Source organism: Conger conger, chromosome 6 (assembly GCF_963514075.1).
Source record: "Conger conger chromosome 6, fConCon1.1, whole genome shotgun sequence".
Taxonomy (NCBI): domain Eukaryota; kingdom Metazoa; phylum Chordata; class Actinopteri; order Anguilliformes; family Congridae; genus Conger; species Conger conger.
In genome coordinates, this window is record NC_083765.1 from 56,768,044 (window position 1) to 56,788,975 (window position 20,932).

The 20,932-nt window shown below is 46.3% G+C and overlaps 1 protein-coding gene across 4 annotated transcripts in view; it reads left to right on the forward strand.

Moving 5' to 3' along the window:
• Positions 1-20,932, forward strand: part of LOC133131357 (neuron navigator 2-like) — a 90,022-nt gene that overhangs the window by 51,922 nt on the left and 17,168 nt on the right. For 2 of the 4 annotated variants that reach the window (XM_061246671.1, XM_061246672.1), the window contains exons 12-22: positions 4,562-4,691; positions 6,286-6,589; positions 6,956-7,628; positions 9,175-9,606; positions 10,048-10,113; positions 12,001-12,045; positions 13,106-13,266; positions 13,681-13,860; positions 16,234-16,286; positions 18,155-18,178; positions 18,439-18,513. In XM_061246671.1, the coding sequence (XP_061102655.1) occupies positions 4,562-4,691; positions 6,286-6,589; positions 6,956-7,628; positions 9,175-9,606; positions 10,048-10,113; positions 12,001-12,045; positions 13,106-13,266; positions 13,681-13,860; positions 16,234-16,286; positions 18,155-18,178; positions 18,439-18,513 (2,143 nt within the window). The remainder of the gene's footprint in view (positions 1-4,561; positions 4,692-6,285; positions 6,590-6,955; positions 7,629-9,174; positions 9,607-10,047; positions 10,114-12,000; positions 12,046-13,105; positions 13,267-13,680; positions 13,861-16,233; positions 16,287-18,154; positions 18,179-18,438; positions 18,514-20,932) is intronic. The other 2 variants (XM_061246673.1, XM_061246674.1) reach the window with 1 other exon arrangement.

The following is a 20,932-nucleotide window of genomic DNA, read 5'->3' on the forward strand; positions in this document are numbered from 1 at the left end:
CCCTGTTGACTTAACAAATATCCCTGAGCTCACCCGTGAAAACCCTTCCCAGCCCGGCACAATTAATGTAAGCAGTTCTTTTGAACTCCCCCATACTCGCTCCTCCACAGTATCAAACTGGATTATCAGGTTGCCTTGTAGAGCTCTTTATCAGCACACCGGAGAGGGATTACCCTTTCTTCTCCCTGCACTGAATCACGTCTCGGTTGGCTCGATGATAAAACCGGCTCTATCGACAGAATCTCAACCTAAAGTGCACCCAGCTCAGCGTTTCCTTTCAGAAATAGCCAGATATTCATTTACTTTGTGTTTTGTGCCAGCTTCAGCGAAAGCGTGTTGAATCCAACTAGCGTCCCGTTGTCTGTTGACGGGGGAAGCCGCGCCGCTTCTCCCCCGCTCTGAAACACAAAGCGGACCCCCGTCCCTCAGAGCGGCCTGACCTGCGGCCGCTTCAGCACTTCGCAGGTTAACTCGCGCGCGGATCGGGTTTCAGGCTCGGTGGCGATCCGTTACAAGCCCCCGCTCGCAGCGGCTCCCCTCAGTGCGAGGAGGACACCGCGGTGCTGGAGACGGCTGACTCAGCGTAGCGAAGCCGCGCGCCGTCGAGGGTGAGGGTCGGCCCCCATGAAGCTCTCCGGCCCCCCTGCCCACCCCGCCGCTTTCTGCAAAACGCCCGCGCTCGCTCCGGCCGAGGAACGCCGTGGCTCACGGGCGAACGGAGGTGAGGTAGGGAGGGAGGGAGGGGAGAGGTCCTTTGAGGATTTCAGGAGAGCTAATGCTGAACATTAATGAGCTCCGGTATACTCTCAGACGTCTTATTCCTTCTTTTCTCCCCTGCTTTATCGTCTGAATCGCATTGGTAGGGACTCGTCCTAAATTAGTGCCTTAAATTAAATCAGCTTTGTGCAGTCAAAGAGTTTAACAGAATGCACTCTCTCTTAAGTAAGTTTTCACGGTGAAGGCATGTTATTTTCATTTGTTGAAGGAGCAAAGACAGTTTTTGGTTGTAAACAGATTTTTTTTTGTTTGTCTTGCATGTCTTTAATTTGGAGCATTTTTTTGCTTGTGAGCCTTTGTACTCTGTCTGAGTGATGCTTTGAGTCAATCAAAGCGGCACTTTGTGTAAGGGTTTTACAGATAGTCTTTAAAGAGAGTTGGAACTGAGCCTGCGGCTGATAAATTTCCCACTTAATCTCAGTCTGTCATACTGCCAGAGTGTCTGCCTCACTTCAGCTACCAGGCACTCAGTAACAATAACCATGTTCTCTAGCTCTAGCTAGTAGAGTACCAACACAAAACAATGTTTGTGTGGATAGAAGTTGCTGTTTCAATTTGAAGATAAGGACTATTTTTATATTAGACTTGATGCAACAAAGGATATAGAAAGAAAGATTTTTTGACATTTAAACTGCTAGTGACTTGTTACTCTGACAGTTTCTCGACAACAGCCCGTGTGTCACTGGACGAATGATGAATGTGCCGGAACTAATGAGCCGTCACACAGACGCAGGCTGAAAAGCTTCCACCGTCCTCTTTAAAAACCCTGTTAACAAGGTCGCCCAATGCCCTTCCGTTCATTCACCTCTTGCTGGCAGGTCCAAACTTCAGGTCTGGAAACTTGTTTCTGAGGCCCACACCCCCCCCCACACAACATCGCCAGAGGTCATGTTTTCATCAATGAACAGCAGCAGCAATTGCACCCCTGAACACTTTTAACTGAAGACGGGAAGAAAGCATGTGATGTCATTCATGTGCTAGGCTTTCATCCCACATACCCCGTGACAGACACATTTTGCATTAAATTCACATTTTAGTCGTTTAGCAGACGCTTTTAATCCAAAGCAATTTACAAATGTATAATTTCTTCACTTGGAAAGCATCAAATCCATGAATAGCAAAACACACATGGAGAGCAGTCATTAACAAAAACAATAGTCTGAGTAAGTGTAAATTCTTCTTTTTGCGCCTTCGGTGCTAGCTCGTTCAGACTGCAGGGTTCGGGGCGAACACGCTCCCCACTTGCAGTTAGAGCCACACCGAGCCTCTCTCCGCTCCTGGGTGCACAGTGGCTGCTGCTGCCGCTGTTAATTATTCAGACTCAGGGGGTTTCTCCTCATTGCTCAACCCTCCACCGCGCTTCCCACAGAGAACAAAGAACTCACAGCGAAGCCAGGAGATGTACATTTACAGTAGGGTATTTCATTTCTTGGAGGCAGAGAAACATTTTATGAGTGGCTAGTAATGCACAATTTGCACACCTGAGTTAAATTATGGAATACATTGTTGTGGTGGAGTACTGACATTCATTTTCACAGGCAGCAGTGCAATGGTTAGGGAACTGCTTGGCAGTTAGCTTGTAACCCAAAGGATACATATTCAATTCCCAGGTTGGGCAACTTGCTTCCTTAAATTTGATTCCTTGCTTACCCAGCTGCATAAATTGTTCCTTTGTAGAACTGTCTACGTCACTCTGGAGTGTCTGCTAAATGACAGCTAATGTAATGTCATTTTTATTGTTTCTTATCTTGAATCAGGATTACTGTCAATATATTTCCTAACACTGTTTTGAGGCTCTGCTTGTTTTGTGCTATACCAGTTTATTCAGCAAGGATTGGCTGCATGGGTTTGTAATACTAGCGTAAGCCCAGCCAGAGAAATGAGGGATGGTCTTTGTTTATTAAAATGTGTGGAAAACTCTCATTCCGTCACCCTGTATGTCCCCTCCCACTTGTTTTCCATGGGTACAGTACAGTAAAAAGATGGATTGTTCAACAATGTCAGTGGAAATGGGGAATCGCTGGGAATGGCAAACACTGCCAAGAAACCCCCCTGATCGTGCCTCAGTTGGATCATTCCAGGTTGGCACGCCTCATAGTCAGGGCAGACCATCCCTCTCCATCTTCCTCACTGTTCATTTGCTGGACCAGCTGTGGCCCTTTTCTTTTCCGGGGGCTCCTGTGGGAGTGAGACCTGCCCCCTGTCACTCGGCTGGTTACCACGGCGTCCGGGTCTAATCTCTGCTCAGAGGAAAGCGGGTTTCGTACAGAACAGAGCACTAGGCAGTCCGCGGCCCCTCCCACCGTTTTTACATCGCTGGACCGCGCGCGAGCCCGCCAGCCCGCCCACCCCTCGACCTGACTTCAGGCTACGCTGAGCGGTGTCTCCCTGCGTGCGCTGTCAGAGTGATGAGTGGCCTTCATTAAGGAGTGTGAGTGATGAACAGCGCAGGCCCTTGTTTACTGCGTTCTGTCAGGACCGGCTGGGAGTGATGGACTCGAGACACGCGGTCGCAGAGTTCACTCTGCGCTTCACGCACGGGTAACATGAAAGAGACTCGGATCTGCAGTCGCAGTTGCGTTTGCAGAGGCCGGTTTTTCCTCGGGAGGGGACTGTGCTCACTGGCCATCGGTCATCCGGTGTCAGTGCCGTTTCAACCGCTGGGATGTTCCGGATGCCACTGAACATCAAGTTGTATCCACGTCATAGATGCACGGAAGAGTTGTACGGCTTTCTATTCCTGTTGGCTTGGTATAACAGATACATTGTGCCCTTATGGTTAGGGCCCCTATGCATGTATGCAGATGTGTACTGTGTAAAATTGAGATTGATCATTACATTAGTCGTGATCAACAGTCGTGATGCAAGTGCTGCAGCACATAGGAGTAATTACAACAGGAAAATCTTTTGGGATTCTGGTTGTCATGGTAATGGGAGGAGACAGTTGACAGCCAGGATATGGCACTCAGTTTCAGTGACAGGTCCTGAGCCAGAATCTGCCTAATCAGGTTGAACTTTGTACCATGGACTCTGCACTCATAGTTTGGCCATGTAGGTCACACTGCATATAATAATAATAATAATAATAATAATAATAATAATACTTTGTATTTATAAAGGGCCTTTCAAGACACCCAAGGTCACATTAAAGGGAATACGAATCAGAACCAAATACAGAGACACACAGTACAATCTATAAATGCACATGTATTGTGTTTAAAAACGAAGAAAAATTGAAAATATGCGTGTTAGTGTTTGTCTGTGTGTATGAGTACGTGGTTGAAAAATGTCTTATGTTATTCCGAATAAGTGTATGAATGTACATGCAATTTAGGTCTTCCCCAATTTGCTCCAAGTAACTATGTTTGGCCAAAGGCACAGCATTTATTTGATTTGTAACATCTGTAGTTCCTGCCCTGCAGTCCATGTGTGACGGGCAGGACTGCAGTAAAGCTGTGTTTCCTTTATCGGCCCACTGTGCGGCAGGGGGATGGGCCCTATTCATATCCTGTGAACATGACTGAATCTCTACACAGAGGTGGTGTGTGATAGGTACTGTGGTGTGGAAACTGGAAACTAACCAAGCAGATGTGTCTCTGAGGCAAACAAGAAGCGTTAATTAAGAGGAGATTTGAAACAAGGGAGGCACGCAGAACCTCATTGGCATGCAGGGAATGCAAATCATAATATCTCCATCCCCCATCAGCTGAGCTAGTAATATCCCATGTGGTCTAAATGGTGTTTTGAGTAGGTTCTCGTGTTGACCCCTCCCCTTCTCCTGCAGTTGGGACGACAGCAGCTCGGTCAGTAGTGGGATCAGCGACACCATCGACACTGATGACATCAACACCAGCTCCTCCATCAGCTCCTACCCCACCACGCCAGCCACCCCTCGGAAGGGCGTAGACGTGCAGGTGAGCGGCCCTTAAATCCTGTAGTCTCTCAGTTGGATATGGTGAACTGAGCCAAGGCAAGAGCCTAAATCACTGTGTAAATTAGAGTGGAAGTTTCTAAAGGTCCCAGTGTACTGAGCTCTGTGGGTCCCCTTGCACACCATAAAAGAGATGGCTGCAGTTTGGTCCTGAAAATGAACTGCATTACTGCAGTACAGCTTTCTGTAGGCATACTACATTACAGGGAGCAGCAGGGAATATACCGCTATCTGCTTCCTTCATTTGTGGTCAGTAGGCCTGAACCTCTAACTAATGAGTTTAAGCACAATGTTGTATTTTTTAGATTCTTTGCCCTGTTTGGCCATTAATGCAGTCGCTGAAATGACATGGAATGAACTGCAGTCTGACTGTATCGGGCACTGAGTTGACTAAAACAAGTCTCATATCGGGGATCAAAAGATACGTTGTTCTGTACTGGCGTGCTTTAATCTCAGCAACCCGGTGTAATTCATCTTGCCTGCTTCAGCCCTGATCATTCCCAGGATAGCCATGTTCTGATAACAACACCGGGTCCAGGAAGAACATGCACTTTTCACATAACTCCATATAAGGGTTTTTTTTGCTTTCAGACCTTCAGTTGGGATGATGGCGAATCAGATTTGGGGAGAGGGGGGATCCCTGAGAGCCTTTCTGTTTGTGATTAAGAGCTAAGCCCACAGATCCACAGTATTGTAAACCACCACTGCCTAGAAATAATGGTTGTCATTGTTTAAAAGTTTTAATTGGGTTATATGCAGCCCTTTGATTAGGTATTCTTTGGTCAGTTCTGTCTGCTGGGTATAGCTTTTGAAAACAAGAGAAAAGAGGAGGGTGAGTTTCAGGGAGACGTGAGCTGTCAGGCGGAGGTAGTGCTATGCATGACATGATCCAGGCAACATGTGAACCAGCATATGGTGACCAAATGTACCTGAGTACAAGTAGTATATTTCAAAGTATTGACGTCAGAGAGGAGTCATTGTTGCAACTTGCCGGAATGCTTCTGAGCTCTTTTGTGAGATACTGAGGATGATTACAGTTTGTAAGTGTGTAGCCTAAAACATTCGGCAGACCATTTCCATAAACAAAAAAGGAAAAATATCAAAAAACTATCTGTAGTTGTATTTGTAGTTGCCTGGCATGCTAGATAGGCTGAAATGTTTGTCAAGACAACCTTTGTTCACCTTCATATCGACCAAATACTCGCCTTTCTGTCTTTGTAAACTGTTGCAAAAACTCTTGTTCACGTTTGCTGCTTTTTAATATTGAGTATTTATTTCGCCTCATCTCCACAAAACTAGCCAAAGGTGCAGATTCTCTCATTTCCATCTTAATATTTTCAAATCATTGTTTGACTATGAATCAGCATTGTCAGAGGTGTGGGCCAGGTGTGGCTCTTTGTCCCCGTGAGACTGCCATTGTAGCAGGCTCAGGTGCTGTGATGAAAATACTCCAGCGAACAGGCAAGGCTGCAGGGAACTGTAGACGGCAGAGAGTGAGAAGGAAGAGGAGTGTTATTCCACACTCCCTCTCCGCAGACATGAGGAAGTACTGCAACACCTGCGTTTGTTTCCCGCAGCACCAGACGGACGCCGAGAAGCACTCGGCCGTGGACCGCAGCGTCACGTGGTCCAGCGACGAGGTGCGGCGGTCGGACGGGGGCTCGGACAGCGGGGTGCGGATGGAGCCCGGCTCCAAGTGGCGCCGGAACCCTTCGGACATGTCGGACGAGTCGGACAAGAGCCCCTGCGGCCGGCCAGGCCCCGCCATCTCCCAAACCGGCTCCTGGAGGCGGGGCATGACTGCCCAGGTGGGCATCACCTCCCCCCGCACCAAGACAACGGCGCCCCCAGGGTCCACCGCAGTCAAGACTCACGGGACCGGTACGTACGGACGCGCTGGGGCCTGTTGTGTCTGTTGTGCCGCTGTGAACCGACATCTCCTTCTTTGTTTCCTTCTCGTTGTTTTAATCATGAATACGTAGTCCAGGCCATGGGAAAAGTAAGACGGAAAATAGCAGAAATACTGAACAGTCTCTCTGTCATGGTGTGTGATCAGGTTACTGGAGATAACGTGCTGTCTGAGTTGTGTCATAGTGTGCAGACTCACACAGCTGGAGGCAGTGCCAGGCTTTGAGTTCAGGCGTGTCAGGACAGCTCATGAGGAACCGTGGCACTGTGGTGTAGTTTAAATGATGCGTTTGTGATTTATGGCTGATTACGAGGCGTTGCCGTTTTGCGGGTGCGCAGGTAAAACGGACGACGCCAAGGTGTCGGAGAAGGGCCGGCTCTCTCCCAGGTCCAGCGGTATCCAGCGTTCGCCATCGGACGCGGGGCGGAGCAGCGGGGACGAAGCGAAAAAGCCCCCATCCAGCACGTCTCGAACTCCGACCAACACCTTCGGCTTCAAGAAGCAGGGCGCCGGCATGACCATCATCACAGCCAGTGGGGCCACCATCACCAGCGGTTCAGCCACCCTGGGCAAGATCCCCAAATCCTCTGGTCTCATCGGGGGGCGCTCTGTGGGCCGGAGGGACGGTCAGCAGGCCCAGGACGATGGCTACCTGCCCGTCAGCGCGCGAGCTAACCTCCAGTACCGGAGCCTGCCTCGCCCCAGCCGGGCCGGCACCCGAAACGGCAACCGCTCCTCCACCAGCAGCATCGAGTCCAACCTCAACGGCAAGACGGCTGCTCTCCCCGGGCCCAAAGCCCGCGAGCCGGCCAAGGGCGCCGGCGGGAACGCCCTGTCTTCGGCCAACCAGACAGACCGGGAGAAGGGGGTCTCCTCGGATGCGGAGTGCGTCGTGCCCTGCGGCTCCATCAGGTCCAGCCCTACATCTCAGAGCAGTGGGGGCCTGGCACCCCAGGGTGGGAGGCCGCCAGGGAGCAAGTACGCCGATGTGTCGTCGCCTACGCTGCGCAGGTAGCTACCCCGTCCACTCCTCGCTAGCGCAAATACAGCACCCTGAAACCTCTCTACCTGCTGTACCTGTGCCTGTACCTGTGCCTGTACCTGTGCCTGCTTTAAGTGCAGGGCACCTACTATGTACAATGCCAATTCACATCCTGGTGGTTACATTTGTTTTTGAAAATATTTTAAGTAAAATAGCAGAAAGTATCATATTGGCAAAGCAGTCTGGCGAGAGAAAACACTAGTTCAGGCAGCTCTACTTCAGGAAAAAGAACGAGTAAAAACTGCCACACATCACACACTGTATTCAAACCGAAATGGTTGTGTTTGTTCACCTGAAAAATAACACTTTGGCATAATCTTTTGAGTATGAAGACAGACAGAGATTTTTGGAGTGTACACACCCTTAAAATCACCAGAGAAGAATCAAACCCTTCTGTGCTCCATGCCAGGCAGCTCTCCACACCATTCTGCAAATGGGTTGGGCAGAGTCGCGACTTGCCAGGGCACTGCCTGAGAATGACTCTTAGATTAAAGTAAAGCAGTTACTAACCCCAACACGTCACTCGCTCAAGGTTATCGTATCATTACACCATCCTGGTTGGAGTGTTACTTTGGCTGGGAATGGCCTTGCTAGCATTCACATTAATCTCTTAGAAGATGAAAGCTCAGAGGCTGGCCCTGTCATCAGACCACCTCAGTGCCCCCCCTCCTCTCTCAGTCTATTTGGAACAGTCCAGTCCGATAACTTCAGAGGACTTTTGAGTTGATGCAGACCAAAAGAGAAATGTTTTTATTTGGTCTGGCTGGTGAATGATTGTTTTGGGGTCATTTTCAGTTATTGCAGGGATCTGATGAAGTCATGAGAAAGAAATTTGCTTATTTTCTCATTTGCACCTTTGATGTTTGTTTTTAATTTGTTTGTTTTCATGATTTGTTTTGACTTGACATTAATGGGGCCGTGCACTTCTGTGCCTCAGGAATAATGTAGATGCAGTTAATACAACACACAAGAAAGTGAAAATGAGATCTGTCATCATTATTCATTGTTTAACTGGCATTACTGGAGTTTCAAAGCAGGATTTAGTAATAATAACTAAAAGTCTTAAATTAATCCCAGGGTACTGTGGACAAAGTGACTTGAAGCCTTGTTTGCTTTCTTTTGCTCCCTTGTTCTACTTGTGCTGTGCTGGTGAGCACATAGCTCCATGTCTCCTCTATATTACCTGTCTGATGTGTGTTTGCATTGCCGACAGTGTTGACACAGCAATGATTAATATTATGTGTGAAAACATTGTGCTTTTTCTTCACGCTGTCTATAAATGACCTTATTGCTTGTTGTTTACTTCTCTCTCACACACACCTTCTCTCACCATCTTTCTCTCACCCTGTCTCACTCTCTCTCACCCTCTTTCTTTCTCTCACTATGTCCCACACCCTCTCTCTCTCTCTCTCTCTCTGTCTCTCACTCACACCATCTCTCTCTCTCTCTTTCTCTGCCCCCTATGTCCCTCCCTCTCTTACTCTCACACATCCTCTTCTCTCTTTTTCACTTCAGGCTCTTCGGGGGCAAGCCCGGCAAGCAGGCCCCCGTCACCACGGCGGAGAACATGAAGAACTCCACCGTCATCTCCAACCCCCACGCCACCATGGGCCAGCAGGGGGCGCTGGACTCGCCCTCGGGCGGGGCGGCGCTGAGCAGCGGGGGCAGCAGCCCCCTGTACGGGGCCCGGGCGGGCGGGGTGGGCGAGCCGGCCCTCTCCTCGCTGGCCTCCAGCCCTGGCTCGGCCTACTCCGGCCCCTCCAACAGCCTGACCTGGGGCACCACCCTCAGCAGCTCCTCCGCCCTGGGCTACCCCTCAGTCAGCAGCCTGCACACCAGCTGCGAGTCCATCGACGTCTCTCTGGGCAGCGGGAGCCTGGGGGGACAGCAGGGCCCCAGCAGGGAGGACGCTCTCTCTCTTCTGGTCAGGACCGGCCTGTCAGAAAGGTGAGGGGACCATTTCCATTTTTGTTGTCAGTGTGACATTTATGGCTGTGTTGGATTGATAATGACTAATCAGACCCTATCATCATCTCCTTTGGCCTTACATGAACCTCATAGCGGCATTGACGCCCTTGCACGTTTAAGTAGAGATGTTTCTCACATCTTAAATTGTTTTTTCTTCAATGCAAGCCCAATAAGCCAGTAGTACGGTCAGTGCACTGAAATGAAATGACATCATTACATTCAAATGATGTCAGAGTGTCCCGGTTCTTGTTATATGCCACGTTTTACACATTGGGCTGTGGGCAGTTGACAAAAGTGATGGTACTGAGCATCCTTTCAAATGTCCTGTAATTTGCATGTTGGGCTTCTTCAGTGATCTCTCCTTCTCCGTTCCCTCTAATTTCTAATTATATCTCTGTTGTATTTATCCCCGCCCTACAGTCCCCTCTCTTCCCCCTCTGCTAGTCCTAAATTCAGCCGAAATACATTACCTCGGAAACAGGACAGGTAAAGGTGTCTGTGTTGTGTGGTGCGCACTGTGCTTGGTGTCATTGTGGCTGAACCCCTGGCTTGAGTGCGTCTTGTTATGTGGAGTTGTGTGCTGAGCTGTGCCTTGTCCAGAAAGCCATGTTTAAGGGATTGTGTGCTTGAAATATTATTTCCATTCTTGATTGACACACAGTTTTATGTGCACTGAAGGATTGATTTAAGTGCGTTAGACCACAAACCCCCAAATTCTCCTATACCAGTCATTGTTCAACTGGCTGCTCGTCATTCGTCATCCTTCATTGCACATGAAATCTGTCTGGTGCTCTGGGCCAATCAAAAATATACACTAATACTGAAATGATATCAAAAACACAGTGAATGATCTCTGTAAGAATGGCTTGTTTGCCTCTCACAGTCCATGTAGTGCCACCTTCTGGCTGAATTAATATTATCAGGACTATTATCATCAGAACTGAATTTGTCAACATTTTCATCAGTCCTATTGGGCAGTCTTATTGGGTCAAAATAAGCCATTGAGAAACTTGCATATTTCCCCTAGAGCTTGTTTGCGTTTAATTCAGTGACCACGCTTATTTGCACATCTTTATCCGGAACTAAAATTATTCTAAAACTGAAGTATTCTGCTTACAATACAGCCCATGTACAGTAAATATCTCATTCCAAAAACCCATGAGCCGTTCCAGCTGCTCATCTCTCACCAAGCAGTGGTCCTGTAAGCACAGGTGTGTCCTGTCAGCACATTCTTACTTGCTGGCGTTTCTCCTCATCACCAGCACACTGGAATATGTCGTCGTTCGCAGACCGTGCCGGCAGAACGCACTGTTCTCAGTGTTGCGTGAATAACCAGCCATCTTGCTGCAAGCTGCTTCATGTGAGAATTAGGGAGAGGCAGCACCTTGTGTTTCTGTTGCCCTGTGACTGTGTGCGATAAAAAGTCCAAGGCACACCTGTATTGGGAAGTAAACAAACAGTCATAGTCCACTATCTGTTCATCGGACTTGATGATTGCTAAATCCCACCCAGAAGTGTTGCCTTGTCATCCTGTCATTAGCTTCTCATCCCTGCTGTAAAATCCAGCTATGCCAGCTTGACCAGTTTGAAAATTGAGCTGGTCAAGCTGGTCATAAGCTGGTCTAGCTAGGTATGAGCTGGTCAACCAGCTAGTGCTGGCTGCCTGTATGAGCTGTAGCATTAATGCTGTATAAAGGGCTCTTCCACACGAGCTGTCCTTGATTTCCCTCCAGAAGCTTCTATCAGAAAGCTAAAGCTGCACCATGGACCTTGCGCTTTTGTCAGTCAGAAGAAAAAAATAAATAATAATTTGTGCATGAATCACTCTTAAGACTCCGACTGAGTCTGATATGAGCTAAACAAAGAAATTATACATAATGCACTCCCCAAAAGAAAAAAAAGATTTAAAGGGAGGAGGCAGGGGGAGTCTTGCAGGTATTCCGTGAAATTGTTGACCTACCCCATTTATCACTTGTCATAAAGATTTGCTTGTTGATCTTTTACTGTAAAGGTGAACAAAAGGACATTATGTGCTTTTAAGTGGTCTTGTGTTGGCTGGGAGGTAGGATTTGATTATCTACTAATGCTCCTAATCTTCACAGGAGAAGATGGTTAGACAGTGGACCAGATGAAACAGGGCAGCTTTCCACTTCAGCTCGTGGATTTAAGTGATGTTATGTCTTCTCGTCTATCAGATCAGGGAAGATAGGGCTAGCTTATACGCAGTCATTGCCTTAAATTCGGTGATATCTTGTGGCTTGGATATGGAAACCCTCAGTGTTGAGTGCCGTTACCCAGCCTACTCTGTTTCTCTGCTGTGTGCTCTACCCTTCCCACTTCTGAGGTGTGTGTCTCTCTGATCCCCTACCACAGTGACCTGCACCTCCACAGAAACACACTGCCAAAGAAGGGACTCAGGTACCGGTGGCTCTGAATGCACCCAATGCTGTGCTCTCTCTCTTTGTGTTTGGGGCTGCCACCCCTCTCTCGCTCGCTCACGCACTCGCTCTCTCTGTTGTCTGCTTGCACACACATGCTTTGTCTTTTCTATATGTTCTTTCCACTTGTACTTTTCCGGTGTGTGTCATCGATCACTGTTGGCAGAGCCGTGTGCACAAGTGCATGTTTGCCTGTAGACTGCTAAGATATTTCAATGGAACTGTGCACTGGTTTATTGGCACTTGGCTTGCCTGCAGATTTTTTATTTTGTTATTATTCATGTTTGTAGTAGAGACGTTTTGCTGTTTTAATTTTACGTGGAAAACTATGTGTTGTCATCAATCGTAGAATTGCTACAGACTTTGCTTCCCAGATTACCTTTCAGTTATGGAGTATTGGGTAGCATTTCTCGTGGGAGTTTCTGCCCTAGGTAGGGGGTGGGGCTCGAGAGCCAAGCTGAATTAAACCTGGAAGTGTAAACACAAAGGCTGAAAGGGTAAATACAGAGGTCAAGAGGTCAGCACACCAGACACCTCTACTGTGCCCCGGTGTCATTGCTTACAGCACAGACAAACCTCCCCACACTCACTAAAGAATATCTGTTACAGGAATATGTGATGGATACAGTCCATGCTAGTTATATGCACATTATACAAATACATTTTTCATCATGCTGGATGTGAACATGGTGGATTTTTCTGTATTAAACTGCTGCCTGTGCTTTGTGTCTGTAGTGCTGTTGCTTGTTCGTACGTATGTAACTGCATCCAGACCCACGCCGATGAATTGAAAACATGTTTTCAGGAGAGACTACTTTGCCATGTTGCTCAAGTTTGACTTGCTTATGTTCATGTCAACATCTCTCGCAAATGTTTGTAGTTGACCAAATGAAGCCTTTTTTAATGCCCATAAAGAAACCTCAAGGTTCCGGTTGCTATGAAGGGCAGCACAGTAGATGGGGCTCCACTGGCTGTGCTACGCGGTCTCCGTGTGTCTGAGGCCCTCGTGTGTAAGTGAGCCGTGTCGGTGCCCTCTGCAGGTACGCCCCGTCGCCCCAGCTGCGCAGTCACGAGGACGCCAAGGAGTGGCTCCGCTCCCACTCCGCCGGCGGACTGCAGGACTCCGCCAGCAACTCGCCCTTCTCCCCCGGGTCCAGCATCACCTCGCCCTCCGGGACCCGCTTCAACTTCGCTCAGCTGCGTACGTCCCCGCCCGCGCGCACCCCACCTTCCGCACGGGCTCGGCCTAAAGCCTGAGTTACGCTTCATCGCACAAGTGTCAGAAAGTATGATAGGATATATAGAAATAATGTAACTTGATGATATGATATGCAGAAATAATGTAACTCGATGATAGGTTATATCGAAATAATGTAACTCGATGTGGGATTCGTCATTGTCTGTTCCTCAACCAGTCAGATTAATTCCATCACCAGGCATATTATTCCAAATCCACACAGTGCTGTAAGGTGGCATGTTCTGTGCTGTTCTTGAAATATTCACAGGTTTAACATAGCATGCAGTTCTGCGATGCATGTAGCATGTAGGTTATGAACCATAGCTCAACTCCAGTGTTGACCTGTATGGTGATGTCACGCTGTATGTGTCCCAGCAGCCAGCCCCACCACAGCGGCACAGATCAACCTGGCCAACCTGCGCGCAAACGCCGTGTCCAATCAGGAGGGTCCGTACGACCCTTACAGCGACTCCCGCCTCCGCAACTCCTCCATGTCACTGGACGACAAGTCCCGGACCATGAGCCGTTCCGGGTCCTTCCGAGACGGCTTTGAAGAGGGTCAGTATAAACCAAGCACTGAATGGCTCTCTACCTCACTAAACCTTCACCTCTATTGCAGTTCATGCTACCATCAAGCTACAATAAGCTCTGTATTGTTGCTGTATTTCGCATGTAAAAGAAACCCAAGAAACCCCAAAATGCATGGTGATGTACCAAGATTGCAGTATATGCATTTTATTCCTAAAGTCAGTCTCATCATTGTTTAAGTTACCAAGGGGTTAAAACCTCTGAAAGTGGAAATTGAGTTCAGCTATCCTCCCCTAGAGAGTTTTATGATGCTTTGAGTCTGTTTTTGTTCAAACATCTGAGGGAGTGCGCGAAACCATAAAGAAAGCATTGTTATTTCTAAGGGGGTATTCTTAGATTGGTATGGTAGGATAATTAACTACTAATTCTTGGCTCTGAGAGGGTTACAGTGATTCAGTGCTCATCCCCTGGCTGCCCTGTTTGCCAGTTCCCCTCGGTGACGTAGCTGCCCTTGGCAGGAGTAGGTGTTGATTCCACACAGCCCTAGCACAGGCCAGACAGACAGTCGAGCTGGGGTGTTCAGACTTGCAGTGTGATGCAAAGCACTCTGATAGACATCAGGCTCCAGTCACAGACGGCTGCTTTGGGTTCATGCAGAATAGCAGATGCAAAGCCTGCTCTCAGTTGCCCAATCGCAGTAGCTGGAAACTGTCACCCACATGTTTATTTAATTTTAGAGAATGAGGATTAATGAAAGGAAAATTCCATTTTTGTTCACATCTCGTTGCGTATTCAGTCACTGAATCTCCATCTTATTTTCACAGGAACATTGTTAGTAGTTCCTCTTGTCAATCATTTGTAACCAGTCAAATTCTGCCGCTGGTATGGAGTCCAATATCTATTCAGCCTGACGGTTGAACACATATGTAGCTTTCTATTCAAGACCAAATGCAAAGCCACAAAAATGTAGGTTTGACGCAATGGATATTTTTAGTTTCTCTGCAGGATCCGAATGGCATCTTGCATTATCAGTGTTGCCCAGCTTTGTACTCTTAGCTGTGAGTTCTCTCCTTCTGTTTCCCCAAAGACATGAAGCCCCTCCATATTTGACATTGTCTGTCTGAGCGACACACTGTAGCAACCTCAGTGAATACACCCCATTGTGCTCTGAATCTTCTGTCTGTCAAAAGACTAAGAAGGAGTGTATAAACTCAGAGATACTGAAACGAAACAGTCTAATGCCTTGAGGGCTGGCTGGATACATTCACTCAACCTAGACAATTCAGCCCTGCATACAAAGCAGGTGCTCTTACCCTGTTGGGCCAGTTATTCACACTTTACCTTTTGTAGTAGTGCCTTATCTTTTCCCAGCTCACTCACTCACAGGGTTTGAAAATGACATAATTATAGGGCAAATTAATGGTAGCTGACATTGTAATCAGGACTCTTGATGGCAGACAGATCACACAATGCCAGAAAAATCCTTCCAAACAGTTTTTCACAAATAAAAGATGAACACTGCATTGTTCAAATGCGAGAACATTGAATGAATGTTTTGTTCTAACCCTTGTTATAACGACTGTTGTTGCTAACACTGCACTGCCATTTCACTTTGAACAATGGCAATCATGTTGTATTCCCATGCTGACTAAGCTGTATATGTGTAGCTTAAATACTTATAATGTCATAAATATTGTCAGTATTTTGAAGAAATTAGTGTTTCGTATAGATTTACAGATTAAACAATGGTAAATATCCCACATTCTTGTGGTCGTTGCTCTTTAGAGGTTTTACTGTACGTAGTGGTGGGAGGAACAGCCATCAAAGAAGTCAGAGGCATGCTAGCTGACTCCTTCGAGTCATATGCATGCTAGTTGACTCCTTTGAGTCATATGCATGCTAGCTGACTCCTTCGAGTCATAGGCATGCTAGCTAACTCCTTTGAGTCATAGGCATGCTAGCTGAAGCTAATTATTACTCCCTGTGCTCATCACGTTTGGCCGCACAGGCAAGTGTCATCAGAACTTGAAGCCTCTTGCTGACACAGCATTGGAAAATTGTGCTTTGATATATAATAACAGTAATTTTGTTGATATGTGTTACTGTGTGTTACAGTTACCACTGGCAGGATTTTGAGTTCTTTTTACTGTTGGGTAGGGTTACGAGGATATTATTTTTGTGGTGATGTGGGAAATCAGGTGGGGTTATGGGGAAGTATCACTGCACAGTCAGACAGTTGGAGGTGGGGTTCTGTTAACTCCTACTGTGACCTGTTTGCATGTTCAACTGAGTTAAATGTGTAATAATTCCTCACAGCCTGTAACCGTTATGGAATTTAGTATCAGAATTGATAATTTCTCTGTGATCATAAATCTTACAATTTCTTCTGTTTTCTGTCTCTAGTTCATGGTTCATCACTGTCTCTTGTATCCAGTACCTCCTCTATCTACTCAACGGTGAGTTTCAAGTGATACCGGTTATTGTTGTGAGTGTAAATATGTATATGTTGCTTCCGGTATGGTGGCGCAGTTTCTATGTTTTATGCGCAATTATATGTTTGATGACTGACAAACACAAGGTGTTGGCTTGTTGTTCACTGCATCTGTAAGTGAGATGTTTTAGACCGGAGGGAGATTAAGGAGGCTGAGCTATTCTGGGTTGCTCACAGGGGAGTACTGCATCAAGCTTTTAGACTTTTACTGTGATACACAGACACGCTCATGCACGTGCACACACACACACACACACATACACACACACACACAAATAAAGGTGTGCCTTACACGTTCTGTGTTTCTAAAGCCCTTTTGGTCCCTCCCATGTGCCATGAGCCAATCGTCTTGCTTTCCTTTGGGTGGGCTGCGTACTCTGAGCTGGTAGTAAGCCGCTGAAATGGCAGCACCTCTCTCGTGTGGTAATATGGGAACACTGCAGTCTTTAGAGAGTAGGTCAGACACGATGATGGCCACACTCGCCTACACTGACACCCTCAAGCCTTGGGAAACGGTAGGGAGGCTTTGCTTGATCAAAACTGAGTGCACTCTTTGACTTTATGGCTGAACGGGACGAATATGGCCCTAAGAATAGAAAATATGTTCTGTGGTGTCTTTTTGGTGGAGCTTTTCTTGGCTGGTGTTTTGCTTGATTTGTAAACATATAATGAAGAAATTAATGAATGCTCAATGTAATGTTAAGCACACTGCAATGTTCAGCATCTCGATGAGCTCAGACTGATTTTAGAGGCTGATATATATATATATATATATATATATATATGACATTTGGATGGATAAAAGATTATGTTCTGGATATGCTGAGGTTTAAATTGGCTGGATTGTCTTTGTGTGACATTTGATGCTCCTAAGTTCTGATCTTCACAGGTGCCTACCTGCAGGTTCCATCGCTGTGCATCCATTAGTCTGACATGACTGTTCATTTCTGACAGGAAAAACTAATTGGCACTTCTATGTCTGTTAGGAAGGCAACAGAACTGATGCTAACGCAGTAGTGCGTCATATGTGTCAGCATTTTCAGAGCATGTCGAAACCTGAATTTAGCCTCCTCAGGTGCGTTCACCCTGACCCAGGGAAAATAATTTCACAGTAGGCATGCTTTTTAAACAACTCACTAATGCGTGTTTGTGTTGGTGATGGAACCAACCTGGCAACTGCAGCAAAATGCACTCCACCAAGAGTACTTGTATTTCAAAATCTTATGTCAAACATATTTCAGTTGGACAAAAGTTAGCTTTGATGGATAACAACTCTTGGAAGCTGTGGAAATCGTATGAACTTGATCTCTATGGATGTTGTCCATGGGTATTTTCGTATATATAGTTAAGTATTATATCATAAATAAAGTTGAGTTTTAACAAAATTGTGCATTTTACTGTACCTATATAACTCCATAGTACTTTGACCTGATACAATAGCGATTCCAAGCTTGCAGTAGTTTCCGTACCAGTTCATTCCCAGTTTAATTGTTCTGCGCATGGAAGGGGAACAATGCACAATGCAGTAAGTCTCATTATGAATCACTTGCGCCCTCAAGCAAAGTCTGTGCTTTGTCCTCCAATGGAACTATTACCGGAGAATCAAAACAAGTCTTTGTTGCTGCTTTCTATGGAGAACACTAATTATCTAGGCCTTTTCTCCTTAATCTATAAATTATATGTGGCTTAAAAGCAGAAAGACATGCGCTCCAGGTTAAAGTCTTCTGCAGCAGGGTGATTCATGCAGAACTGTTACCTGAAGAAGCCTGTTCCAGAAACCAAGTGCATTTTCTTGTTCATTCAGTCGAATAACCTAACGTTTTGTTTTCACAGCCTGAAGAAAAATCACAGTCAGAGGTAAGAATGTCTCCGTTTTTCCTACATTAAAAAAAAAATTGTTACAAAAGACAAAAAGGGCTCCAATGTGGAAATATTGGTTTATTTCTGTTAACTGTGGTTGACCTGGCATAGTGGAGACTAGGTAAATGGCCATTTTTAAAGCAAATTGTGGCAGTCTTTGAGCAAATAATTCTCACGAGTCATTAATTTGTTTCCTGTATGGCCCGGATTTGTGGGGGCGATCCGTGAACACCCCTTCTGTCCCTGTTTATTTTCAGATCCGCAAACTGCGGAGAGAGCTGGATGCCTCTCAGGAAAAGGTGTCCGCACTGACAACGCAGCTTAGCGCAAACGTAAGTAAGGCAAAAATAAAGCCTCTCTATTTTACAGTGGTCTCAGCCTCCACGCAGAACCGGCCCCAGTAAACAGAGCCTCAGAGAAATGATTTGAGAGCCTATGTTCTAACCTCAACACTTTCCACCAGGCATACAGGAGAGATGAATGCCTCTGTAATTTACAAAAGGCTCATCCTTTTAAAAACCTGACATCGTGTTCCTGCACACCCAGGCCTTGGGTCCCTGCCATGACATTTGTTATAACAAAGAATTCCTGGTATGGTGAGGAAGGCTGCCTTGCTGTATGGAGAACGACTAACAGCTGGATACGCTTATGATTTATATATATAAATATATATTTAATATTTAATTTTGCTGTGAGAAACCTGGTAGAGATGTGCAGTCGAGAGAAGCGCTTGGTGTTTGTTTGATAATGTTGGGGTTGGGAGGGTCGCCGATGTCTGTCTTCACCCCTGTGCCCTGTGGAAATAACATGGCCGCCCTGATTGATGTGATAGCACACCTCCGGACTCCCTGGCGCGCGCATAGCGCAGTCTTCTCCTCCGCGTTTCGTCTTCCCGCTTGAGCACTCACGCTCTGGCCCCCCTGCCGGGATTCCTCCATCCGTCATTTCGGATCATATTGGGAGAGTTGGAGGTGTTTTCGCACGGCTGGTTCTGTGATGTTAGTTTCTGGGAGGACTGGTGTGGCTTCATTGGACTTGCGCCTGAATGGTGTGCCTTATCATATTCTCCACTTGTCATAAACAGCGGTTAGTTTTTTGTGGCATAGATAATGATATGGCTTATTAATATTCAAGTATTAAGGTTTTGTCTTGTCTGTTGGCAGTACTCTCTTCTACTTACGATTGTACTGTTAGTGATTTAATGAAGGAGTTTTAATTCTTTCTTGTTTTGGTGTTTGATATTGCTGTGGTTACTGCAATGAGCTAGGATAGCATATGTTACGCATTTGGCATACAGTGATTCTATAGTTTGAATTTCCATCATACTACTCAATCTGAATCACTGTTCAGTGTAAGAGTAATAATCATCAGATATTGAAGTCTAAATAGGCAATTCATTTTGTAGCTTCTTGGTTTTACAGCCTGTTTGCCGTGACGAATTTGGGGTCTTTTTTAGTGGTTGCTTTAAAACACATACCGCTTACTGTATATAAAGATACACCTGGTAGCCAGAAGAACTTACCCTCCACGTTTTTGTCCATTAAGGGCAGTATGTTCCATTTGGCACATACTGAGTATGTTAATCAAAGCATGAAATGAAATTTACTAGGTATGTTCATAAAGGAATGGGTTCAAATGTTCACTCTTTTTGGAAATTTGTCAGTGAGAGGTTCATTATAGAGCTTTTTTGTTAAATAGATGGCCGAAGGCTATATTCCTAATAAATATGGTCTATAAACCCACTCTTGCATTGAAATGAACTATTCTCAAGAAGTTGGCAACAGACACATTGTTTTTTGTGTTTTTAATAACTATTGCAGCCACAGGCTAAGGAAATGTCAGAACCATTATTTATTCTGCCTTGTTAACTTGAATGAGTGTGGAGTTTTGTGACATCTTATTATGTGCGAATCCGAGAGCAAGACACTTAGGCAGTAATGATAATCAATCAGTAATAATGTACCAGTCATAATTGACAGTGTACGTGCTAATCACAGTCAAGAAATTGCTATTCTTCTTTTATTCTTGACTTACTGCATTTGTCATCATTTTTCTTTTAATTTTTGGGTGGAAAAACTCTTCCTTGTAGCTCATAATGTGACTGATCTCATCCTGCTGGCTCAGCACCTGTCCTGGCAGCCTGTGAACACCCAGTCACTGCCTTCACAGGCTCATGTGAAAGCTCCCTCCATCAACTTCCAGCTCATTAAACAACTGTCTCCTTCCCTCCGGATTGATGCAACCAAACAACTCCACTTTCCTCAAGTTACAAAACCAATGGCAATATTTACACATTATGGACAGAATGACTGACTGACTGGAAATAAGTTGACAGTTTTGCTGTTGAATGTGGGTGTTTAGCCTTTGTTAGCCTCCGTTTCTCCACAACAAAACAAATTAAATAGAATTACATGCAGGGCCTACCTCGGGGCATCAAAAAACATTATAGCGGGGCAGGTTGATGAAAGCCTTTCTCTGGCCCACATCCATTGGGCACAGGAAGTTTTGCAATGCAGCGGGCTCTTAGACCTGCTGTGGGCTCCTACAGTCAGTCCAGCCCCTCTCAGTGTGTGGCTGGAGTTTACCCGTCCTTACTTCTTACCGGGACCTGGGCGGGGGTTTGAATATTGGTGACCTGCCCGAGGTGACCCCACAGGACCTTTGAGAAGGTGGGGAGTGTGCTAATCCTGATTCCTGATTCCATCTTGCCCTCCTCCTCCTCCTCCTCCTCCTCCTTCTTTTCCACCCCTT